Source organism: Larimichthys crocea, chromosome VII, assembly GCF_000972845.2.
Source record: "Larimichthys crocea isolate SSNF chromosome VII, L_crocea_2.0, whole genome shotgun sequence".
NCBI classification, from domain to species: domain Eukaryota; kingdom Metazoa; phylum Chordata; class Actinopteri; family Sciaenidae; genus Larimichthys; species Larimichthys crocea.
This window is the reverse complement of record NC_040017.1, coordinates 26,281,911-26,304,259: the sequence shown is the minus strand read 5'-3', so window position 1 is coordinate 26,304,259 and position 22,349 is coordinate 26,281,911. Positions and strand designations below refer to the sequence as shown.

Here is a 22,349-nt window from a genome sequence, read left to right as displayed (position 1 = left end):
CTTAGATTAGATTAGTTATTTCTTGTATACGTGGAGCCCTGAACTGAGTTTAATTTAGTTCAGTGCAGTGAGTTTGTCATTTTCCACCATAATACTGGTAATATGTTACAATAATTCATCATTGAGGGACTGAGGGACTGCACCTCTGTAGATATTTTTAAAAAACAACTTAAGACATACCTCTTTAGCCTGGCTTTTACCTAAGGTGCCATTCACTACCGAATTTTTATGTCCTGATCTTATTCACTGTACAGGTCGTATCTACTTTTACAGCAACTGTTCTTAAATTATGCTTTTTATCCTATAGGTTCTTTTCTTATTTGTTTTAGTGTTGTAGTTTTATGTTTCTCTGTTCTGTGAAGCACTGGGCTACAATTCAGTATGAAAGGTGCTATATAGATAAATAAAGTTGAATCATTGAAACCATCATAGACTCAGCATATGAAAAGTTAATGCAAAGAGCTGTTATAAATGACTTACACACACACACACACACACACACTCCATGTGTTTGATCGGTGTGCCCTAAAGAAAGCTATAGCACATTTTCCACAGAGTATCCTGCGAACTCTGGAGGGGCCAACACAAATATTAGCCCAGTCTCACCTCTTTCTAGAAAATCATTGTGGCTCATGTATTATTCATCATAGATGAGGTGTTTCATCCAAAGCTGTGTGTGCACTGGCACAAAGGACAGAAAGAAAGAAAAGAGGAAGATTAATGGATCTGATGAAAGTCATTCAAGAACAGTGGAGGAGGCAAACGTACATGTGTCTTAATGTCAAGAGGTGGGATCAGTGAAAGGTTATGAATAATGATTCAGTTTGTTCACATAAGAGTCAGAACTTCAGCCCCGAGTAGATGAAAAGAACGAAAACCTGCAGTGTTTCAATAAAAGCAATAAAAAAAAGAACAGCTCTGAGAAGCACTGACGTTTTTTTCTTTTGAATTTTTCCTTTTGAAAAATTGCCTCGACTCATGAAGGAGCCGGTCAGTGTTCACCTCATTCAAACGTATTCATAATCACTAAAGTTTGAGCTGGCAGCGACAAAATCCAGACAAACACTTGTTTTGTTTATTTAAAAAGGAGTCACTGTGAGTGATGAATATCTCCTCATTAGACTCGGAGTTCCTCGCAGTGCTCGGTCTTCCTCCAGACATCTGCTCTCCCAAACACACTCCACCTCAGAGAAACACACTCCAAACTCTCTGCCTGCTTTTTCCTCATTAGCTTACAAAAAAAAAAAAAAAAGTATTGGAGGAAGATTCTCTGACATTTTTGCTGGAGGCATTATTTTAATTACACTTGTAGAAACACAGCCAGAAACTCTCGTGACACATCTCGGCTAAAAACTGCCGAGCCGGGCTCCGATATCTTTAGCACTGAAGATAACATTATTACTTTAGAAAACTGGACTACATGATACATAAACTCTGTCCTGAGGGGGCGTCATTGAGTAAACTGGAATATTTTATGGACGTTTCATTGAATATTTAATGTGTAATACAAACACAAATCCAAATAGTTTTCCTGATATCGGTGTGTGTTATGTATTTTCTTTTAAATTTGAACAATATTACATATTTCATCGATTTCTATTTGACAGATTTGTTGTTGTACCCTGGAAACCACTGACCTGACTCATTGGTCTACTGTATATTTAATGAACGGGGGAACAAACACAGAAATTAAAAACAGAGAAATGGCCTCAGGTTTGTTTGAAAGTAATGAGATGTTATGTCTCAGAATGTTTTCATATGGATCTTGGTTATCCAGTGAAGTTTCGAGAGTGAAACTTCAGATTTTGTTCTATGATTTGAACTATACTTTATGTATATATAGATATTTTCTTTTAAGTTTTATGAGGTGAATCAAAAGCCTGAAGAAGAAAGACTGATTGAAAGTCAGACGACTTTGTTGTTGTTGTTGTTGTGTGAGGAAATTCATTTTCCATAAATATTCCTCCTGAGGGCCGCAGTAACACGTCTTATTCAAAGTGGGCGTTGGGTAAGAAAGCACGCAGAATGATTATAGTGCAAACAGCTCGAAAATAATCTCACTCACGCTGTTCTGTCAAAAAGCCATACGACCCCTAATCAGTCACTTCTCCCGGCTGTCAGATTACCTGTGGGAAACATGATTGGGAGTCAAACTCAACAACAAGCACATTAGTCTGCTCGGATTGCTTTGGAAAATAAGAATTATTATGATTATTATTATTTATTTAGCAGGAACAATAAGCAATGCATGTAATGTGTCAGCTAAAAGGTCATTTTCATCTGTAGTCCCCGGGCGGAGGGCATGAGTTGATTGATTTATGTATATTTATTCAATAAAATGAGATATAATTCACATGTATGGAGACAGTTAAGGGCATTGTGTTTGATAGCTGTAGTACGAGCATGTTGGCTGCTCATCTGTGGGTTTTATTAATGTGAATTTATACCCTTAAAATTTGAGTGAAGCAAACGAGATTCAGCTTTTTGCAGCAGCCGTGTAGAAGTGAGTAAAGAAATTAAAAAGTCTTTTTATCTGCAAATAAATACACAGCATTTACCCCAATGTGTGTAAGTGGGAGATTACTGACTAACAAAAACTGGTTTGGTGAAGTTTTGTGACCCCCCCGTAGAGTTTTCTCTCTTCCAACAAGTGTCCCTGTGGATGAAATCTCTTGACATGCCATGTTAGAGTTTTGGAAAACAACCACGAGCCCGGCACGCTGCACTTCATCATCCGCTCTTTTAAAAATGATGCAGAAAAAGACGTCCTGGAACATTTTTAATTACTACAAGCAGAGCACGGTCCCCCTGAGGTGATGACAACCCTTTTCAACACTCCTCCCTTGAGTGCTTTGTCTTTCTCGTGTGCGGACGTAAAGTTTTCGAACCACCAGTCGATAATAAACAAGATGCTGCTGAGAGAGAGTCTCATCTACTCGAGTGAGACAGACACACGGCTGAAAGCTCATTTTTCAAACCGTTATAGCAGACCTGCAGTGCTCGAACAAAAGAAGTGTGTGCATCTATATCTACGTGATTTTAAGAGTAAACATCATCAGCTGTGTTTAATATTTCAGCGTATGTCAACGTTTGATAAACTTAAAACTTCATATTTAAGTTATGAGCTTAAATTTGCATGCATGAACCTAAGATATTAGTCTTTAAAATGTTAACAGCTGAATAGGTTGAGGTGACGTAACTGAAGGTTAATAGGAAATATAAGGAGGTAATTTATTACGATTATATAACCTCATTTCTGTCACAGGATTCAAGCAGAGTATCAGTATTCATGTGTTATAATGTAGATTTGATGGTCACATGACATGAAAACACCTGAACGTCACCTTCATACTTCTTCTTTATTTCTTGCATGACTGTTTAGTAACTATCAGTGTGATGTATCCGCTCGAAGGTGCACAAAAATTATAACTAATAATTGCGTAATTAATGAGTCATCTCTAGTCGGTGCTGCTGGAGTTAATCAGGAACGGCTCATGAAGAAAGAATCAACAGATATTCATGAACTAATCTTTCACATAATTGGTTCATTAACGTGGCAGAATGGGTTCTGCTCTCTCTGCTGTCTCGTCGTTATCGTCCTGACATTCCTCGGGCCGGAGTTATTCAGGAAGTCGTTAATCACGGTCGTTCGGTATCGTAAAATGTTACAAATATTTCATGAGGATATTCCTTACACCAGAAACTGCTCGCATGGCTTATAACGAACCGGGACGCTGAAGCTTCTCTGGGTTCATTAGTAGGAGAGAAAAGAAAGAAAGAAGCAGCCACGCTGCAGAGCTTTGTGTTGCACAGTATTGATTTGGGAACAATGTGTCCCTCTCTGCCAAGTCATGTTCAACTTTTACAGTAAGAGGAAAACTAGGAAAGAAACGACGATATCAGGAGAGAATATGAAGGACAGAGCATCTTTATAACACAAGTGAAATCATGTGACAGATCTCACACACACTGTGTTTCATACAGTACGATCTGCATTTCCTCCGGTCTCATTCACTGTACTGTACTCGGCATAAATCACCATCTCAGTGATGAGTCACGATCCTGCTCGGGGATTAATTAGTACATCATAAGTGGCGCTGACCTGTAATTAAAGGCACAGAGGAGCCTTGATCTTCTCAAACGGACTGCGGGTTCACACGCAGCTTCATTATTTATCACACACAGGATTAAAGTCGTCGGACTTATGTCGATGCATGCAAAGAAGAAACAAAAAGATGTCACCTCATGTATTAATGAGAGATATACTGATGTAACAGAGGCTTAATCTAGAGATTATATATATAATAGAAAGAGTCTTCTTTTGCCAAGCTGCTGATAAACACAACAGAGGAAAACAAAATGTTTGCAGCTGTTCAATTACAAGCTCATAATTACCCAGACAGGATAATGAGATACATTAACAAACTGTTCAAGAGCAGATACGAGTGAGTAGGAAGGTGAGTGTGTGACAGTGTGAATCATTATCCCGTCACTCCAGCTGGTGAGGATGTGACACTTTGCCTGACATTAGTGGAATGAGAAAATCTCTCAGCAGACGGGAACCGGAGTGCTGTCGCGGTTCAAGGCGACCAGAACCACAGAACATAAAGTCGTACAGAGTCGGTCCAGGTCCGGATTTCGCTTGTGAGACAAACTCTGACAGCCCCGTCTGGGGAAAATAAATACTTAATGGTAAAAATCCTGCAGAACGGCAGATGGAGGGAAATGTAATCTGTGAAACATTGTCAAACGCTCTGATAACTGCGGGTTTTTAATAAGGCTCGCATCAAACCCCTCCAGCTAAATGCTTTCAGCGTTGCGTCGTCGCCGTGTGCTCGTCATGATTCATGTTTTATGGAGAAGGCCGGGTACTGGGACTGACTCATGTAAAGGCCACTGCAGCTCTGAAAACCTAAAGACACAACATCGATGACTTGCTCTGAATCTTCTAACTACTAATAAAAGGGGCACGGTCATTCTTCAGGCTGACTTTATGGGCTTCTTATTCTTTCAAAGGCAGATCATTAAAATTAGATGTGCTCAATGAGTGTGCTGTAGTAAAGCCGGAGAAAGATTTAAAGAGGATGTTAAACTGATATTGACTCTTCCTTTATAAACATTTATGAAAAAGCATTTCATGGTAATTGCAGAGTTCAGCTAAAAATACAAAATTAAATCTTTACTTCCAGTGACCTTTTCCTTTTTCTGCAGTGCTGAAGGTTTTACCTTTACATATATGATAGTAACACACATCCTAAACAATGATTTATTTACCTATCAGGTGAAAAATATACAACTCTGCACTTAAAGCACCAGTCTGTAGGACTTATAGTGGTGAGATTGCAACAAACTGGAACGCCATAACAAGTTAAAGTTAGTGAATGTTTAGTTTGTCCATTCTGCTGCTCTACAAACACAAACATGTCCGTACTGTGTCTGTAGATATGAACGGCTCGTGCTAAGGTAACAGAAATATAATGATTCACTGAACTTTGTGGCAATCGTGCAAATTATTTAAGAAAAGTTCATTAAATTAAAAAATCTTTTACTTGTTGACAAGGACATGAAGTAAATCAATGTAAATATTCAGTTCATTCATTTATTCATTGAGAAATATTTCAATATTTACTTCAGTTATGTGTTTTTGTGTCAAAATTACCATATTCATGCATCGTGTGCTGATGTGTCCTCACTGTTATCACAACTTGTAGCTGCATTAATCAGTTTTTGGCCACTAGGGAACAGAATAACTAACCACCTAACAACTGATTACTGCATGTTTTAGTTTCTTCTGGAGCATATAGTGCCAGAAAACTGAAACAATGAGTTAAAGAGGCTAAAAGAAAAACGCATTGTCACTATATTTCATGGTAATAACAGAATTTTGCAGGTTTAATTGGACTAATTTGATATCAAAGTTTAGAGACTGTACACTGTATACTCTGTTAGATGTTAATTACATTCACATTCTCTTACATCCCAAAAGAAAGCATGAATAATTTCTTGGTTGTGTGTCCGGTGTAGTTTCTGAATGTTGATTAGTGGAACACAATGAGCGAGCAACACGAGTTGTCCTCGATGGTTTATTCAGTGTTTGCTGAACTGTTGGGCTCAGCTGTTACATTTCTTCATGTATGGAGTCACATTAAGATCATTTTCATTCTTCTGTTGTCACGTAAACGTTACACTGAATATTCTGTCTGTCTCTGAAATATAGTTTTATAAATATATCCATAGAAAAAAAAGGGGACAGGACAATTGTTTGGTGTCCTCCCACCAGGATGTGAAGCCAAAAAGCTGTAAGATATATTTACTTCAAGAGGCTGAGTCACACATTAACCAGATAAACTAAGCACACAACTGTAACACAATGAATCATCTGTGCAGCATGTGGAGAAACAATCATGATAAATCAAGGTTTGGTTTAATTTTCTTTTACTCTGCACATCAGAGGTGTTTCTCGCTGCCTCCAGGCATCAACTCATCAGAGGAGAAATGTGGGTTTGTAGGTGTAGAAACCCCCGACCCACAAAAACCAGCCTGACGCTGAGGTGTGAAAGAAAAAAAAAAAACATTTTCAGGCCAATCGCTCTCCTGCACAAGCCAAGGTTATTGCAGCAGCCAAACGGGGCTGGCAGAACACTCGCCCAGCCTGCGCTCAGACCTCCAAAGACTCGTGTCCTCGTGGTGTAAAACCACACGCTCCTGCCCCCGAGAAAGAGCCCGGGTCACGCCAATGATTACATCAAGAGGACAGGGCTTGCCAAGTGTTACTATCAGTGCCAAATGTCCCGTTCTTCCCCTCACACCTGCTCAGTTTGTCACCATTCCCATCGATGCTCTCTCACTCTGTCTATTGTCTGCACATCCATCGCTCTCTGTCACGCTCGCTCAGAGTCGTGTTTGTTTCCTTTTGTCACTGCGAGTCTCTTCAGATTCATTTTTTTTGGCTGTCCAACACAGCACATCTGTCAGGGTCACATATTACCGCCATCAGTCACAATATCACTCGGAGGACATCGGCTGCTGTTAAGCACTGGTTCTGCCCTGCCCTTCAAAGCGAGCACAGAATGAGAGCAACGGAAACTGAGTTGAATAAAGCAGTTCTTCCTTCAGTGTGATTTATGGATTATATTAGCGGCCTACAGAGAGATACAGAAGACTCTCTGGGCTCTTCATCGAGCACTTGAGTCTGTTTTCGACTGATAAATTCTGAGCACAAATATTCTTTTTTTAGCAACGGAAAATCATCCTGCAGAACCGTAACTCATCAACAACACGTGCAACTTTATTAAACTTATTTATTATACTGTGTCATCTGTGTTTTCATCCAATATAAATGCGACCTGTGACCTGTAGGAGGTCCTCTGTCTGGACAAGCAAACCTGATGAGGAACGGTCTGAGGTTACAGGGAAGGAGGCACCTCAACATTTCTGCATGAGAGAAGAAGCAAAAACTCTGTATAGGCAGTAAGAGAGAGTTATCTGTCCATTCCTATCACATGGAAGGATGAATCTGAGATCTTCGACGTCTCTCTTCTTTGATGCTCCTACTACAGGAACGATCATTACACCGATCAGAAAGTGGCATCTGGTGAATAAAATCTAAGTTTTGTGAAATGTAAGGATGAGATTTAACCTAAAGAGGCATTTTACTGGTTAACAACAAGTCACATTATTTCTAAATACTAAAAATGTCACATAACTAAACCATCGTGACATCGTAGCAGCACGTTTTGTACATGACATTTAACCACGTATACTTCAGGTGTGTGTGATTACACAAAGTGAAACAGCCGGGCCAAGAAATGCTTCTTTGAAGCACTCCTGGATATGAAAACATTTCATTAGACAAACTTTCATGACTCAGCAAAGTGGACAGATGTGTTTAAGTGAATACGGCTTTACCTGCCAGAAGATGGTGTCTATTGTGTTGCCCAGGAAACCTTCTCTCGTCTCAGACGACAGCAGTTTGGGTCCGAGGATCGTCATGAACTCGTTGAAATCGACCTGTCCATCACCTGACACCGACAAGAAAGAAAGATGTTTGATATCAAGCCAAATAAACCTCACCCTCACTCCGTGCTTCTACCTCTGATAAACTTTTTTTGAGGTGAGTGTCAGATCAGCTCTCTCAGACTGAGTTTAACAATCCAACACAGCAGGAAATGTTTCAGACAGCGTGAACACAATCTCAACGGTGTCACTCACAGAGGCGAAGCACACTGAATGACAAATGATGTTCCTGTCCTGAACGACTAAGGCTGATGTGCCCCTGAGCAGAGCACTCAGTCGCTAACAGCCCGGAGGCTTAATGTGTGTGACTGCATGAAAGTGAAGCCGGGTGCTGAACGGGGAGAGGAGGACGTATCAATGAAGCTTTCCAGGATTAAATATAGCACAGACATAAGTGAAGCCTTCAGGGCTGCAAACGGTTTCTGCAGACAAACGCGTTTGTGCGAGTTATTACACCTTTGGGCCTGAAGAGAAGAGCGCCTGTTTGTGTTTGTGTGGTTATAATCCGAGATCTGCGTGCTTCAAATCACACGAGACAGTTCGAAACTATGACTGGCTTTATAATACTGCATACGGAGCAGATCAAAGTTCACAGCTGCTCCATCACTCGCAACAAGGAGTTCCTGCCGTGCACGTTTAATCACTGATCCGAGAGCCTGCTGATAATCCTCGAAGCTACGACCAAAAGGAATCATCAAAACTGCAGGCGGCAACAAATTCATACGAACAGATCATGGATTCATATGTATGAATCTGTTTCTGTTTTTCTTTGAGTGGAAAGTTTTCAGAAGCCCGGCGAGGTTTCTGTCTCTCTCTCTCCTGCAGAGTTTGTCTGCTTTTATTATCTGTATGTTTCAATGAATCAACCCGACACTGCAAGCTGCTGCTCGACATTATGTGCTGAGAACTGAACTCAGATCTTTTAGGTTTTAAAATAAACACTCTGATGTAATCAGATTTATGTTTTATTTACCAAAGCTTTAATCAGTAGTCGCAGAGCAAACACACACAGTTTGGTTTTGTGCCCTTGATGTAAACTCGTATCTTCTTCTATCTTCCCACCTGCTCTTCCTGAGACCTCGTCGATGGAAAGTTACCGATGCAGGACGACTCACTCCGCTCCCACCATCAGTACCTCTGCTGCTGCTCGGACTGTGATGTTTAATTATATTGACTGCACTCCTATCCACTCATATTCAGCAGGGCAGACGCAGGGATGTCGAGATGCGATGTCAGATGGAGGGATGGATGGCTGACAGTGGAGCTGAAGGTGAACGGTAAGACAGGATGAAGCAGTAGCTGTGTGTGTGTGTGTGTGTGTGTGTGTGTGTGTGTGTGTGCACTACAGCCAGTCTATAAACACAAGTGAGTTGTTTAGAGCTCCACCGAGACATTTTTTTTTATATTTCTGCTGAACCAGCAAACAACTCCTGACAAAACGACTATATAAGCTGCCGAGCGGCAGAGAAAGTTAGAGACGAGCTCTAACACCTGAAGCGTCACATGTTTGTTCATGGAGTAGTAAGTAATGTTCATGCATGTGTTGCTCTGTAGCAGACAGTGTAACAGTGTGACGGTGTTATGTTTCTGTGAGTTTGGGGTCTCCTTGCCGCGTGCTCCTGAGAAAGTAAATGAATGAATCACTGACTAGAACACCTGTTTGTGGCGGGTTCATGGACACCACCGTACATATGTTCGGCTCCAGGTGAGATGAAGCGTCTGACAACAGCAGCTGCACATACTTAATAATAAATGAACGGTTACTGGATGAAAACAACCTCTGTGTGTTCTTGTGCGTCCTTCTTTGAGTTCACCCATTAATGTGTCATTCTTCTAGTTTGGTGCCATAACGTATCCGTTTAGTTCTACATCTTCAGTCTGGCGACGTTACTGAACCGTCGCTTGGTTTAATAACGTGCCATATGGTAAAACATTAAGCACTTAACCAAACTAAAACTCCAGTTTTATTGTTACTTTAGGTCGCACCAGATGTACAGGCCACTAAAAAAGCACAAACACTCCGTCAGTGTTAGATAATACTGTGGGTTCACCCTGTCAGTTCACATTTTGATATATCTGCAGTTTGTGACAGCTCGACTTTATGCACAGTGTGTGTCAGTCATTGTCACAGCCACTTCCTTTTGACCAGTTTCTTCCTGTGCTGGGAAATAAATGCTGGTTTGTGTTGTTGTTTCGTTGATGCATGCCTGCACACGTCCAAACTTCAGAGCTCCAAGGTCATTAACTCCAGCAGAGAAAGGAGGACATGATGGATGTGCACTGAAAGCCAAAGGCAGGCGTGATGCTGGAACAAAGACGAGTCGTCACGGCTCTCCGTGAAGGGCACACGGAGCTCAATAACAATCACATGAACAGATCAGTATCTTGTAGATGTCAGACGGACTTGGCCGCTCACAATCGATGGCCGTGACCGAGGATCCGATCCTCACAGCTGCCTATAACTTCACAAAGATACAATCATCCATTCTCATCCAGCTGCTTCTCTCCTCCATGCTGCGTCCGTTCGATCAACGACTCTATCACTTCATAAACGGCAACAACAGGCTGATTTTTAACACTTCATGTTCTCGAGTTATGTGTGTGCTGGCGCTGGTTACATTTACAGACATTCAGCGACTTAGAAAAAAGGGAATAATGGAGGTACAGCCATGTGGGTGGTGAGATGTGAATATACTGGACTTGTGTTGCACCTTTCCAGTCTTACTACATCTCTCATTCATGCTCTGATGGCTGATACACTGAAGCAACTTGGGGTATCTTGCACAAGGACACGTCGACATGCAGACTGGAGGAGTCCGGGATCGAACCGCCGACCACTGATCATTTAACTTTTGTGACCTACTTTGTTTGAGTGATACAGCAGAGCCTGATTCCTGCTGAGAAGGACGTCGTGCAGCTGTGTGCATGTGATCTTCAGCTGTTGTTTAAGTTGAGTTTTGTTCAGTCTAGTTAAACTTCTTCTTTCTTGTGTCCTCATACGACAAACGCTGCGTTCAGGCTTCTCCACGCTCAGGTATTTCGAAGCAGGGTTGGATGAAAAGTGGCACAGTCGGAATAACACGATCTTTTAAGTCTTTAGAAATGTGAAGTTTGATTTTAGTCTGATTGTCAAAGGCAAATAAAAATGTTCTCGAACGTCTGACAATGAGCTTTTCTATCCACAGACCTCTTCAGGGTTAGAGCTTATAATAGACTGTCTGTTTGCCTCTGACTGACACACAGCTCTGTCACACTTAGCCGTCATGTAAATCAAACAGATCTGCACCTGAAAGCTTCTCTAGACATGAAGTCGGAGCCTCTCTCTTCATTTGTTTGTCTAAACCTGTTGGATCACAGCACTGCGAGCTGTCTTCAATAGAAATTTGGCAAATTACCAAACAAGGTCACAGCTCCTGGCGGGCAGCCGGTCGCTCCTCACATCCAATAACGTCTAAATAAAGAAACACTATTTTGCAAATGACATGAATCAATGCAAACAAGTTGACCCGGGTCATAAAATGAGAAGCAACTCTAACAAACTTCACTACACAGAGGCAGAGAGAAGGACTAAAGCAAGCGGATAAATAAATAAATAAATAAATAAATAAAGACACTTCAGACTTCCTGAGACAAAAGCTGCGGTGACCTCCAGACACGCCGGCTTCTTCAGGTCGCAGCAGACGATGCAACTAAAACCCGACCTGCAGGCACGAAGGCAGCGCCGCTCTCCTGAGATTCAGAAGCGGATGAGTCAGAAGACGAATAAAGACAGTCTCACTTCTTAAACTTTAATATTCAGCCTTGAACATATACAGTATTTCTCCCTCACTGTGAAACTCAAAAAGCACTTATGAAAGGCGGCGATGGCAGCTGAAAGAATTTGAATATTTTCCCAGTGATCTGACATTTGCATACTGCATTTTCCCATTTTAAGAGTCTATCCTTTATAAAGTGTCAGTCACAGTAAACGTTTGCATGAAACCTCGCTCTGCACAAATGCAGTCTGCAAGAAGAGGGCTTGTGTTGTGTTGGTGTTAAGTCGCTGAGAGTGTTCTCGGAAAAGGACAGAAGGTCAGAGGTGAAGACGGAGCTGCAGAAATAAACCTCAGCAGATTCAGATCTTAATGTGTGGACAGCAGGAACCTGAATGCATCTTATGTCACAGTTTCGTGATGCTTCTCCACACAGGAGTCAGTGACTGTGCGCACATCGTTTCATTCATCTCACATGTTTCTTCATTTAGTTTCAGCACCGTGCTTTCATGTCAGGTAGAGATGGCTCAGATGGGAACATACTCAGGCATGCAGAACACATTTTGTCTCTGCAGGACACAGATGTAACAGGGAGGAGTGCACCTTGTAATATTTACATGTGTAGAACGGAGAATTGTTTTTTACGTCTGTGCTCGATGTAACACCGCACGGTATATTTTTACACCTGTGTGCATGTGTGTGTGTGTGTGTGTGTGTGACTCACCATCCATGTCTAGTCTCTGCATGATGATGGCCAGCTCCACCTCACTGGGCATGTAACCCAGAGAGCGCATGGCCATACCCAGCTCCTGTTTGGAAATGAACCCGTTTCCGTCACGATCCAGAACCTTAAACGCCTCCCGGATCTCTGCCAAAGATAAACAGGAAATCAACTCAGCATCTACAAACAATGCCCTGCTTCCACAAATTCATGTTCATCTTACAGCGCTCTGTGTGTGTGTGTGTCACATTTTTTGGGATTCCTTTCTTTGGCAGTGATACACTTCTCCTGACTTTGAATTCATCTTCCATTTAATTAAGTCACTTGGCATTTCACCCTTCCCCCTCGTTCATCATCATCCCCACACCTCTCTCTCTCTCTCTCCTGCTCTGACCCAGCTCTGGGCTGCACGTTATGCAATCGGTCTCGCACCGCCGCCTCAAGTTAACAAGATCAATTCCACCCATCGATTCATTCTCTCCACCTGCTGTCACGGCCGCCGCCATCGCTCCCCGTTTTCTAACCTTTCAGAGCGTTCCCTTTATTCTCTTTGTGCTCCGCTTCCGCCTTCATGTTTCACATCTTTAATCTTTCAATTAACTCATCATTCAAAGAGTTTGCAAGTTAGACGAGATGGGTTTGCATGGCGGCGCCGTGCCAGGGCAAAGCCTGCGACCTTCAAGATAACGGACTTTGCCTTCAATCAATAAATGCATTGCAGAATATGATGCTGCTCTATACATAACCACTCCTGTTATGTGCAGTTAACAGGTGTCAAAAAATCTCAGCTCTTATTATAGGTTGGGGCATTACCGCTTCATTCATCAGCACAGGTTTTGGCCGAGGTCCCTTTCTCGTGTGGGACAACACAGATTGTTCCAGCTACAAGATACAGCCGCAGATTCAGTCGTGCTTTCACTATATTACTGTAATAAGAGAAGTCAGAATATCTATGATATCTATTGGAATGAAGAAGTCAGGTGAGTTTTATTTATAGAGCCCAAATTCAGCCTCAGAGCAAAGAGAGAACCTTTTAATTATCTCGTGACCCCTCAGATTTATACGCTCACCCCTGAGGCTCTGACACACACTGCAGCTGATCAAATTACTTTTTTGTCTTTGAGCAAAAAGAACAAAAAAATAAAAGACACCTTTGAGCTTTTACATATTTCCACTTTTCTATTGACCGACCCTCGTGAGAGCGAAGGTGAAGGAGCGAACATAATAAAAGATCTTACAGCCGCACAGAAATGACCGACGTGGTGACGCTCGTATATAACGCTCAGTTTCTGCAGGGACCTCGCTGGTTGATATGTTTTTTAATAGGTGTAGTACAACTCTACAAGCTGCCTGTCCCTGTACTTTAGTGTTTGGAATATGTTTTTAAGTCAGTGTCCTGCTCACAATATTAAAAAAACAGAAATTTGTCACATGACATGGTGAACAGAAAACTTGAATCATGAAAATCGAACAGTGGTGACATAAAGATGATTTTTAAATACTTTCTTTTTGTGATGAACAACAACAACGTAGACACGATACAGTCCCAGCCAGTGGCGTCGCAGTACTCCACGGATCAACAGGTGGCGCTAACAGATGCAGAGGACTGCAGGCTGGACAACGATGCAGGGTTTAAAATAATGTTGATTAGTGACAATAAAACTTTTGTGACACAGTCAACAATGAACACGTGTCTGAGATAAAATGAGCTCATCCATCTGATTCTGCTCGTGGCATACTTCATATTTACGACCACAGTTTGAAATGAGGTCATGAATCAGCATATTAGCGCTAATCCACATCTCCTGGGTTTGTTGTTTTAGCAGCAGCTCAGACATGTTGTGCTGCTCAGGCTGAACTGACTCAGCAGCTGGTTCACCGGCTTCCCGGCGTGCCATCGGTGGAAGGAGTCAGTGGGCTTTAATAAATGCATATTTCATAAGTGTGCCTACAGACAGGAGAGGGTGTATGGCTTTGAGACTGACAGGCATCTGGTGTTTTTAAATAGAGGTGGAATGTCGCTTCTCTGAAGAACACTATGACTGCATGACACGCATGAGCACACTGTTGAGCACTGAATAATTTGTCAGAGACTGGGAAAGTGGAATAGATGGTTTAACTCCGTCCCTCCTGGGGGACAGAGAGTCAGGATGTTAAGGGCATATAGAGGACATACGCTGCATGTCTCTGCAGGCGCCGGCTCACACAGAGACAGAAACAGGTTCAGGTTCATCACAGCCAAGATTCAAGAGTCAGTACTTAAAAACAACACGACTGGCTGCCGTTAATTTGGTCTAGTGCTCTCATGAGTACACACAGCACAAGACAAGACAATATTAAATATCAAAGAACAAAAGAAAAATGAGCCGTTGAGCATTTTGTTGTGTTTCTTCCAAGAACAAACAACATCTTGTCTGTCATTAAGAAACGAGCCCATCAATCATCATCACTTCTTATCCTGAAGCAGCCTGCTGGAAAATCATTTGAAACAACAAACCAGAAACCAGAGCGTAAATTATGAACTGCCTCATAAAACTGAGAACAGTATTTTGACTGTGTTCGGCACCTACAGTAGATAATAAGGTCACAGTCGCCGACCCGCATCCAAACGACATGTTAGTGCATCCGTGGACAGCTGCTCCTGAGCAGACTCAGCACCGCCATCGTTTGTAACAATGCGAGCACTGTCGTAGAGAAAATAGTTTCTGGACAAACGCACATCAGAAGCATGCAGATGATTTCCTCTGCATTAACATGAGCGTCCTCATGAATAAATCAATTAATGACTCGGGCCTTTGTTGAACACTTCCTGTGTCTGGAACGTGTTGGAACAGAACAACAGCCCAGAGACTAGTTCATCAAATGACTCAAATGTTCCTATCCATCAAAACTCGAGGGAATATCGAGCTGCTTTCCAACTCAAATCTGACATTTTACAAAACAACGTTTTTTACCAAAAGGACAAAAAGTAACAAAAAAGGCGTCGCAGCAGACTCCAACTCAGAAGGAACAGAAGCTTAAAGTGGTTGAGTTTGTTCGTTTTGTATGCAAATGATGATCAGTGCAGTGCAGTGTTCAAACCTCTGAGGATAAGGCTTCATTGTGAGTGTGTATGGCTGTAATCTGTGTCTTTAGTTAATATGACAAGTCATCTTTGTACAATGTAAAGAAAGGCAGATGGTCGGACAGTGATATCTAGATAGATTTATTAGTTTTTAGATTAAATACACTTATAATCTATCTAACCAACATGTTTGCTTTGACAGATGATTTTCTGACATCGTGTCACATCTGAAAACAAACCGGTTCCATCTTTGCGTCCTGGCACCAGTTTCATTGATGATTTTAGGTTGTTGTGTCCTCGTGGGATCGAGAGAGGAGAGAGAAACCAGAGTCAGCACCCTGGAGAGCTCCACAAAGTCTGGCTCAGACAAGTTCAACACACACACACACACACACACACGCACACACGCACACACACACACACACACACACACACACACACACACACACTTTCTTGTTCCCTAAAGGAAACCTCGGAGAGACACAAACCTCCCTGCAGGTTTTCTGCCGTCTGGTTCAGCTCAGCATGCGTATTGAAAGACGAGCCCGAGTGGCGACTACAAAACATTTCTCCCTCTCCTGCCCTTTAATAAAATATCCGATTTTAGCTTTCTCTGTAAAGCCTCTCCAGGACTTCTTTACTGTGAAATTCACTCAGCTCGACATGTCGTGGAGTGTCTAGATGCTACTATTGCCGCTCTCAGAGTCAAACTATCCCAGTGTACTGAAGCTGCACAACGTATTTGGTAAAGAATAGTGGAGTGATGTTAGTTCTCAGTCATAAAGCAAAATGCACTCACGTCCCTGCTGTTCCCAAAGTTGAAAATAATTCTAATTTCTGGCTAATGTCTACCCCTGCTGGCCCGAGGTCGTAGAAAATGTATTTAACATTTGATTTGCATAAAATTGAAAGAAAATAAGTTTCCATGAACGCACAAAATGCCACGAAAAGGTCACGGGCCTCACGCAGCTCCTGGCGTGGTGTAAAGTACCAACGTCACTCTGCGACATCGTGACTAAGAATATACACGAGGAAGAACACGATGCTGTTCACTAACCTCTTCATGTCCATCATCAGAAGTTATTCAAGTACAGATTATGTTCAGTTTAGTAAAACCTCAAAGTGTTGCTCAGGTAATGTGCATTACATCAAGTCTTGGCACAGGATGCAGCAGCAGGTCTAGATAGGAGAGCACGCAGAGGATAAAGGTGAGCGTTGTAGTTTGTCTTTGCTGTCAGGCAGTCAGGATATTCTCCTGCACCGCTCCCGCTGCACCGTACTGTAACTTCATTTGCATAAATGTGTTAATGAATACGACTGAAGCGGTCTGCTCTTGAATTAATAACAAAGCTGCAAGATACGATGTACAAATTGCTCTCAGAGGGCGCAGAGGATGCACCCGATGTCGTGAACAATTGCAGTGAAAAGAGGCCGTGGCGTTGACCGTGTTTAAGATGAATGAATGCCAGCACAGATGATGTGAAGATGTGAGCAGTGGCCATCGTTGTAAGTTTGGTTCATCGCTCTCAGAAGGAACGTGGCCGCGTTGTTGCTGAGTGTTAAGAATCGCCAGATTAATTCAAACTGACACTTTGAGGTAAAACGCTCAAACTAAATCTTCAAAGCTGGACTTCGGTTGAGTGACAGAAGAGCTCCTGGTTCTGACTTTCGCTTGTATCAAAGATCAGCGACTCGGATTTGCAGCCGGGCTTTGCAGGAAGTGTTTCCATGTTCACACACGTCTTGTGAAGTCTCTTTCAAATGAATCAAATACCATCCCTGCATCCTGCAAGTGACATTTAAAAGACCCTGCGCTGGTTTAAAGACTGTGCACGGCACACCGAACTCTCATGACTGTTATAATGACATACTCAGTTCTTCAGGCGTCACATGGAGCGAAAACACGGGTCGGGAAAAAGTCACATCTCCAGCGCTGAAAAGAATTGTTACCTAAGCGGCTCAGCTGGTGGCGATGCAAAGGATTCGTCAATCATGTTTCTTCACTATAACTTGAGATAAAAAGCAGCCATGTGCCTCTAAATGTCTGACTTATGTTGCTGTCGAATCATCCACACATTATCCATACATCCAAGGACCTGAGGGCCAGTCGTTCTCTTTATAAATCCCCACAGGTAACGGCAGCTCCCTCCTAAGAGATGAAGAATCTACAGAAACACTCAGCTGACTGATTCTACACCCCCAGACGTGTGACAGCTCGGCACCACCGCTGCGAGCGTTTCCCCTGGCCCAGGACAAATACACTAAATTGCTTTTTTAAATATTGTGTAGCAAGAAGTGTTGAATGTGCAGAATGTGGAGGCCGTGTAAGCTGCACTGGGGGAAAAGGAGGCGCATAGCAGGGTTGTTAATGATGCTTGAAAAAAAACAAAAAGTAAAAATGTTTCTCAGGGTGCGTTTGTTTCAAATAAATTCGCATCAGAAGAGTTGGAAGTTAGGTGCTTTTAACTAGATCCAGGTATTCAGACCACATGCAGATGTCTGGATATGATTGGACAGATGAGTATGTGTCTTCCAGGTATATAAAAACATTTTACAAGAACAATCTGAGTCTGTCAAAAAGTCTAAAAATCAGGTCGAATGATTCGTTTTCTTATTTTAATCTGAGGTGAATGTGTTCGCCACACTCAGCGTAAAGACGCCGCGTGCAGCTGTGGCCTGAAGGTGTTTACACTTTGCATCAGTCACTCGCCGTCTCTGTTTACACTGCAGCTGACTCATTTTGAATTTGATTATTAAAAGGCACGATCTAAATTTGAATGGGAAGGTCTTTTTTCAATGATTCTGAAGGTAATTCATGAAACGTCAGTCGTCGAGGGACATCAGTGCAGCAAAGAGAAATCTGCAGAGCGTGGATGTGTGACATCTGTCCACTCTGGTCTGACTAATTTATGCCACCGAGAAAATGGGTGAGATTTTTCATGGGTTGAGCGCCTCGGTGACAAGTTCTTCATAATGAATGACTAATTTCTCCCACTCAGATCTCGGATAAGTAGAGAGTCCAAACATCCACGCTGGCGACCCTCTCGCTGCTGTGATACCACCATAGAAAACATATATACTAATACAGTAATTGTACAGTTGACAGGCTACAGTTCCACACTGTTTATCCGACCTCCTGAGGACCCTCTAAACAGAATTATTCATCAAACAAACAGAACCCAGAAACAGGAATGAGAAATTCATACGCTGCAAATATCGCCATGCATATTAAAACCTGACCCTGACAGAGTATCCGGCTATTACCGAGCACCGTGCAGCCAATTTTCCGAGGCAGCGGCTTAACGTTGCATAGCTGGATTAATATTTTGGAGGACTGAGGGTGTGGAGTTTGTTTGCTGCTTGTGAGGCTGCCACTGCTGACTCGGGCAGACTGTAATTGATCAGGTTTGTGTTCTACAGGCCCAGGTGATTACTCTCAGACAGACTCCAAAACAAAAGGGTTCATAAACACGGGCGCGGAGCCAGCAGATGTGAATGCTGCCGGTGAGATAAGCTTTCTAGAGAATGATGTATTTCCATGCTTTGTTGGCTCGGATGAGGAGGATGCTGCACCGGATTGTCAAAAAAACAAAAACATGACTGTGGATTGGATCAGTCCTTTAAACCAAAACATGTCACCGGCTACTGTCGGCTTCCTGATAAAAAACTGAATGTGTGTCTGTGGAAAAGGTTTTCTGAAAAACAAAGAGCTCCATGTGGGTTTCTGCAGCGTGCACAGGCCCAAAAATACTCTTCTTTTTTTTAAACGCAGAGACTCCCACTGTGTGACCGTCTGATCCGCCTTAAAAATCACGTGACCAGTCATGTTTGCTTTCCTCTGGCACTGTAAAGACAAAAATCTTTATTTCTTTTCTTTTGACACTCATGTTGTTTCTCTCCGTTTTGGTTCTGCACCACCGTCACGCGGGCATGAAGCACAACTTAACATAAAACTGCAACGAGTTTATTTAATTATTTGCATGCCGCACTAGATTCCAAGAGCAAATCTGTTTTTCTTTTTGCAGCGTGGAGCGTTACCTCTTCTAAATAAATGAACTCAAATTTTAGCCTGTAGCTACAGGCGCACACCTTTTTTCTTCTTCTTCAAGAAGAGATTACAGGAATAACGTACAGCTGATATAAAATATATAAAATATCTTCATGTAGTAAAATCTTGGCAATGATTGTGGGGGTTAGGAAGGCAGGCAGCAGCAGCCAAATCACTTTAAATGGACATTAAGCATGAGGCAGGACAGCAGCCAGACAGTTTACGGAGAAGCCTTACCGCCAAGCTCCTCCACAGAGATGCTGGCCAGCACGTCGCTGTCACTGTCTGACAGCGAGCGGCTCAGGTAATTCCCTTTGTAGAGCAGGCCTGCCGTCACATGGTGGAACGGCATCTTCTCCCTGAGGAACAACAGAAGGAAACGTTTAGACACCAGGGGAGGAAGGAAGGAGAGGCTGAACCAGCTAAGAGCTCCATGTAACTTCTGTAATGTTACCTGACATGCAAATTAGACTCACAGAGTCCAATAACTGACCTGTGAGGTGCATAAATCTTCTTTTAAAGTAAAAAGCAATATGAAATGTGAACCCGTAATAAGCAACAGGGAGCTGGTTTGCCCATTTGTGATTTTGGTGAAGCTAAAACAAATGAAGGTCCAAGAGGCGGCGGCGGCATAAACGAGCTCCATAAATGAAGCAGAACTCATTCACTAAATGGGAAGTCACACAGCGAGGAAACTCGTATAACTAGAGGTAAATGTAGTGTGTGTGTGTGTGTGTCGTGCATGAGAGCATGCGCGTGTGTGTACTGTATGTGCAAATGTGACTGAGGCAATTAATTATTCAATGAATCGAAGCCCAAGGGCACAGGAGGGAAATAAGAGCACATAGAGCAGAGAGATTTGGGCGCCTGCTTCCGTCCCTCTAATTGGATTTCGTCTCGATGAGCACTTGGAAGAGAGAGACGCTTCAGAGACGGAACGAGGAGTTCAAAACGGGCCGAGACATTACACCGAGAGGGCTGCTCCCCGTACGCTGACACTTCTATCAGCTGAACTTTAAATATCATGTTTCCACAAAGGCCAGAAAACCAGAACCGTGATAACGCAAACTCGACATTCAACACGCGTCTCAGAGTTCGGAGAAGCTGGAGGACAGATCGGACATGCAGCAGTTCAGGTTTTTGGGGTTTGTTATCCTCGGCATGATGCACGAACGCAGCTGCTCACAAACACGAACTCTCCTGAGATGCATCAGTCCAGTTCTTCACCTTGTAACGTTCCAGCTTCCTCCTAAATCTCATTAAACACACTTCCCTGCACTGCCATACTGAAGCACACTTAAGATAACAAAGAGTTTATAAGATAACTGTAACCAATGTTTTATTAACATCATCAATGCTTGTGGATCCTGCTCTAACAAAACCTTCAGCTGGCTCTTAAACTGAAGTTTATGGCTCTGTTCTCGTGTAAAGACTGACACTTTATTTGGATGCAGATAGTTTAGAGAGTATTTGTAACATTTGAACTGCTTTATCTGTCAGTTTAACACATTATCAACAGAGTATATGTGGCATCATACCCTAATCTAAGACTGTACCTCACCTGTAGTGGCGAAAAGGTGTGGCTTTGAATATTCGCACATATTGCTGCATCTCAAATGAATCTCCAGGTTCCCAGCTTTCAGGTGATGCATGCACACATGTATACACACTGTGGACCTGCTGCCTCCCCTAAAGAAAGGTGGAGTGGAGTGAAAGAGGCCAACTTAAAGTTTGCGCCCCCTGTGAAGGCTTTTAGCTCCATGCCCAGTGCTCATGTTTCACTGGTTCGAGCTGTCAACCAGCTGTTACCTCACAAATTGAAAACCGGTCCCCGCATCTTTCTTGTTTGTCAGTTTAATAAGCATGCATATCAAGACGTCTGCAGCGACGCCCAAAGATTTTTTTTTACAGCCAGCTCGCTTTGTGTTGGAACGTTTTCATTTTCTAATTCATCAATTATTCAGCCATCTCTCAGCTGTCATTATGAATATTACAATCATCGCTCCTGTCCGTTCGCTCCGTATTAACGCTATGAGCCGACCTCTAGCTGCTTGTCGGCTGTTTGACGCAGGTGTACACTATCCTGGGTGTATCGATCGGAGTGATTTACCATGCAGGGACAGGATTTACATACATCCTTCAGGAGCAGACTGAGCATCCAGTGTGTGATAACTCCACGCCTTGTTTAGAAAAGACAAATCTGAGAGAGGAGTGACTGAAAGTGAAGTTGTGCAGCTCACATCTTTGTTGTGTGTGTGTGTGTGTGTGCTCTGCATGCAAGCATGGAGGGGAGTCCATTGAGAGTCTTCTCACGTTTCTGTCACTTTGGCTCTGCATCCTTAAATAATCTGCTTATCCAGCTAAAAGCTCAAACAGAGGACAGACATGCGTTCAACAACGAGGACCACAGAGAGACAAGTCACAATCACATGCTCCGTCCTAAATAGACATTGTGGTGATGTGTCTTGATTTGAATCTTTCATGTTTGGACTGTTGGTTAGTAATCGCCTGATGGATGAAGTGGAGTGAAGTTCTGCTGGTACTGACTGACATCGACTTCACCATCACTGGCTCATTCACAGATGTGAGGCGGCTGACATTCAGTCGTATTCATGCAGGTGCACGGCGCGGACACTCAAACTCGAGATAATTTCATATGTAATGGTAATTCGCACTCCCACCGCTCATACTACAAATCCCACAATGCACTGCAACATATGTGCACCACACCTCCCCTCCCCCAGCTGC

At 42.7% G+C, this 22,349-nt stretch overlaps 1 protein-coding gene across 2 annotated transcripts in view; it reads right to left on the bottom strand.

Annotated features, from left to right (window-relative positions):
* caln1 (calneuron 1) overlaps positions 1–22,349 on the bottom strand; it is a 48,112-nt gene that overhangs the window by 19,209 nt on the left and 6,554 nt on the right. For both annotated transcript variants that reach the window (XM_019271387.2, XM_019271386.2), the window contains exons 2-4: positions 19,839–19,960; positions 12,493–12,636; positions 7,909–8,021 (exon numbers count right to left, since the gene is read on the bottom strand). In XM_019271387.2, coding sequence (XP_019126932.2) covers positions 7,909–8,021; positions 12,493–12,636; positions 19,839–19,953 — 372 coding nt within the window. In that variant the 5' untranslated portion in view covers positions 19,954–19,960. The remainder of the gene's footprint in view (positions 1–7,908; positions 8,022–12,492; positions 12,637–19,838; positions 19,961–22,349) is intronic.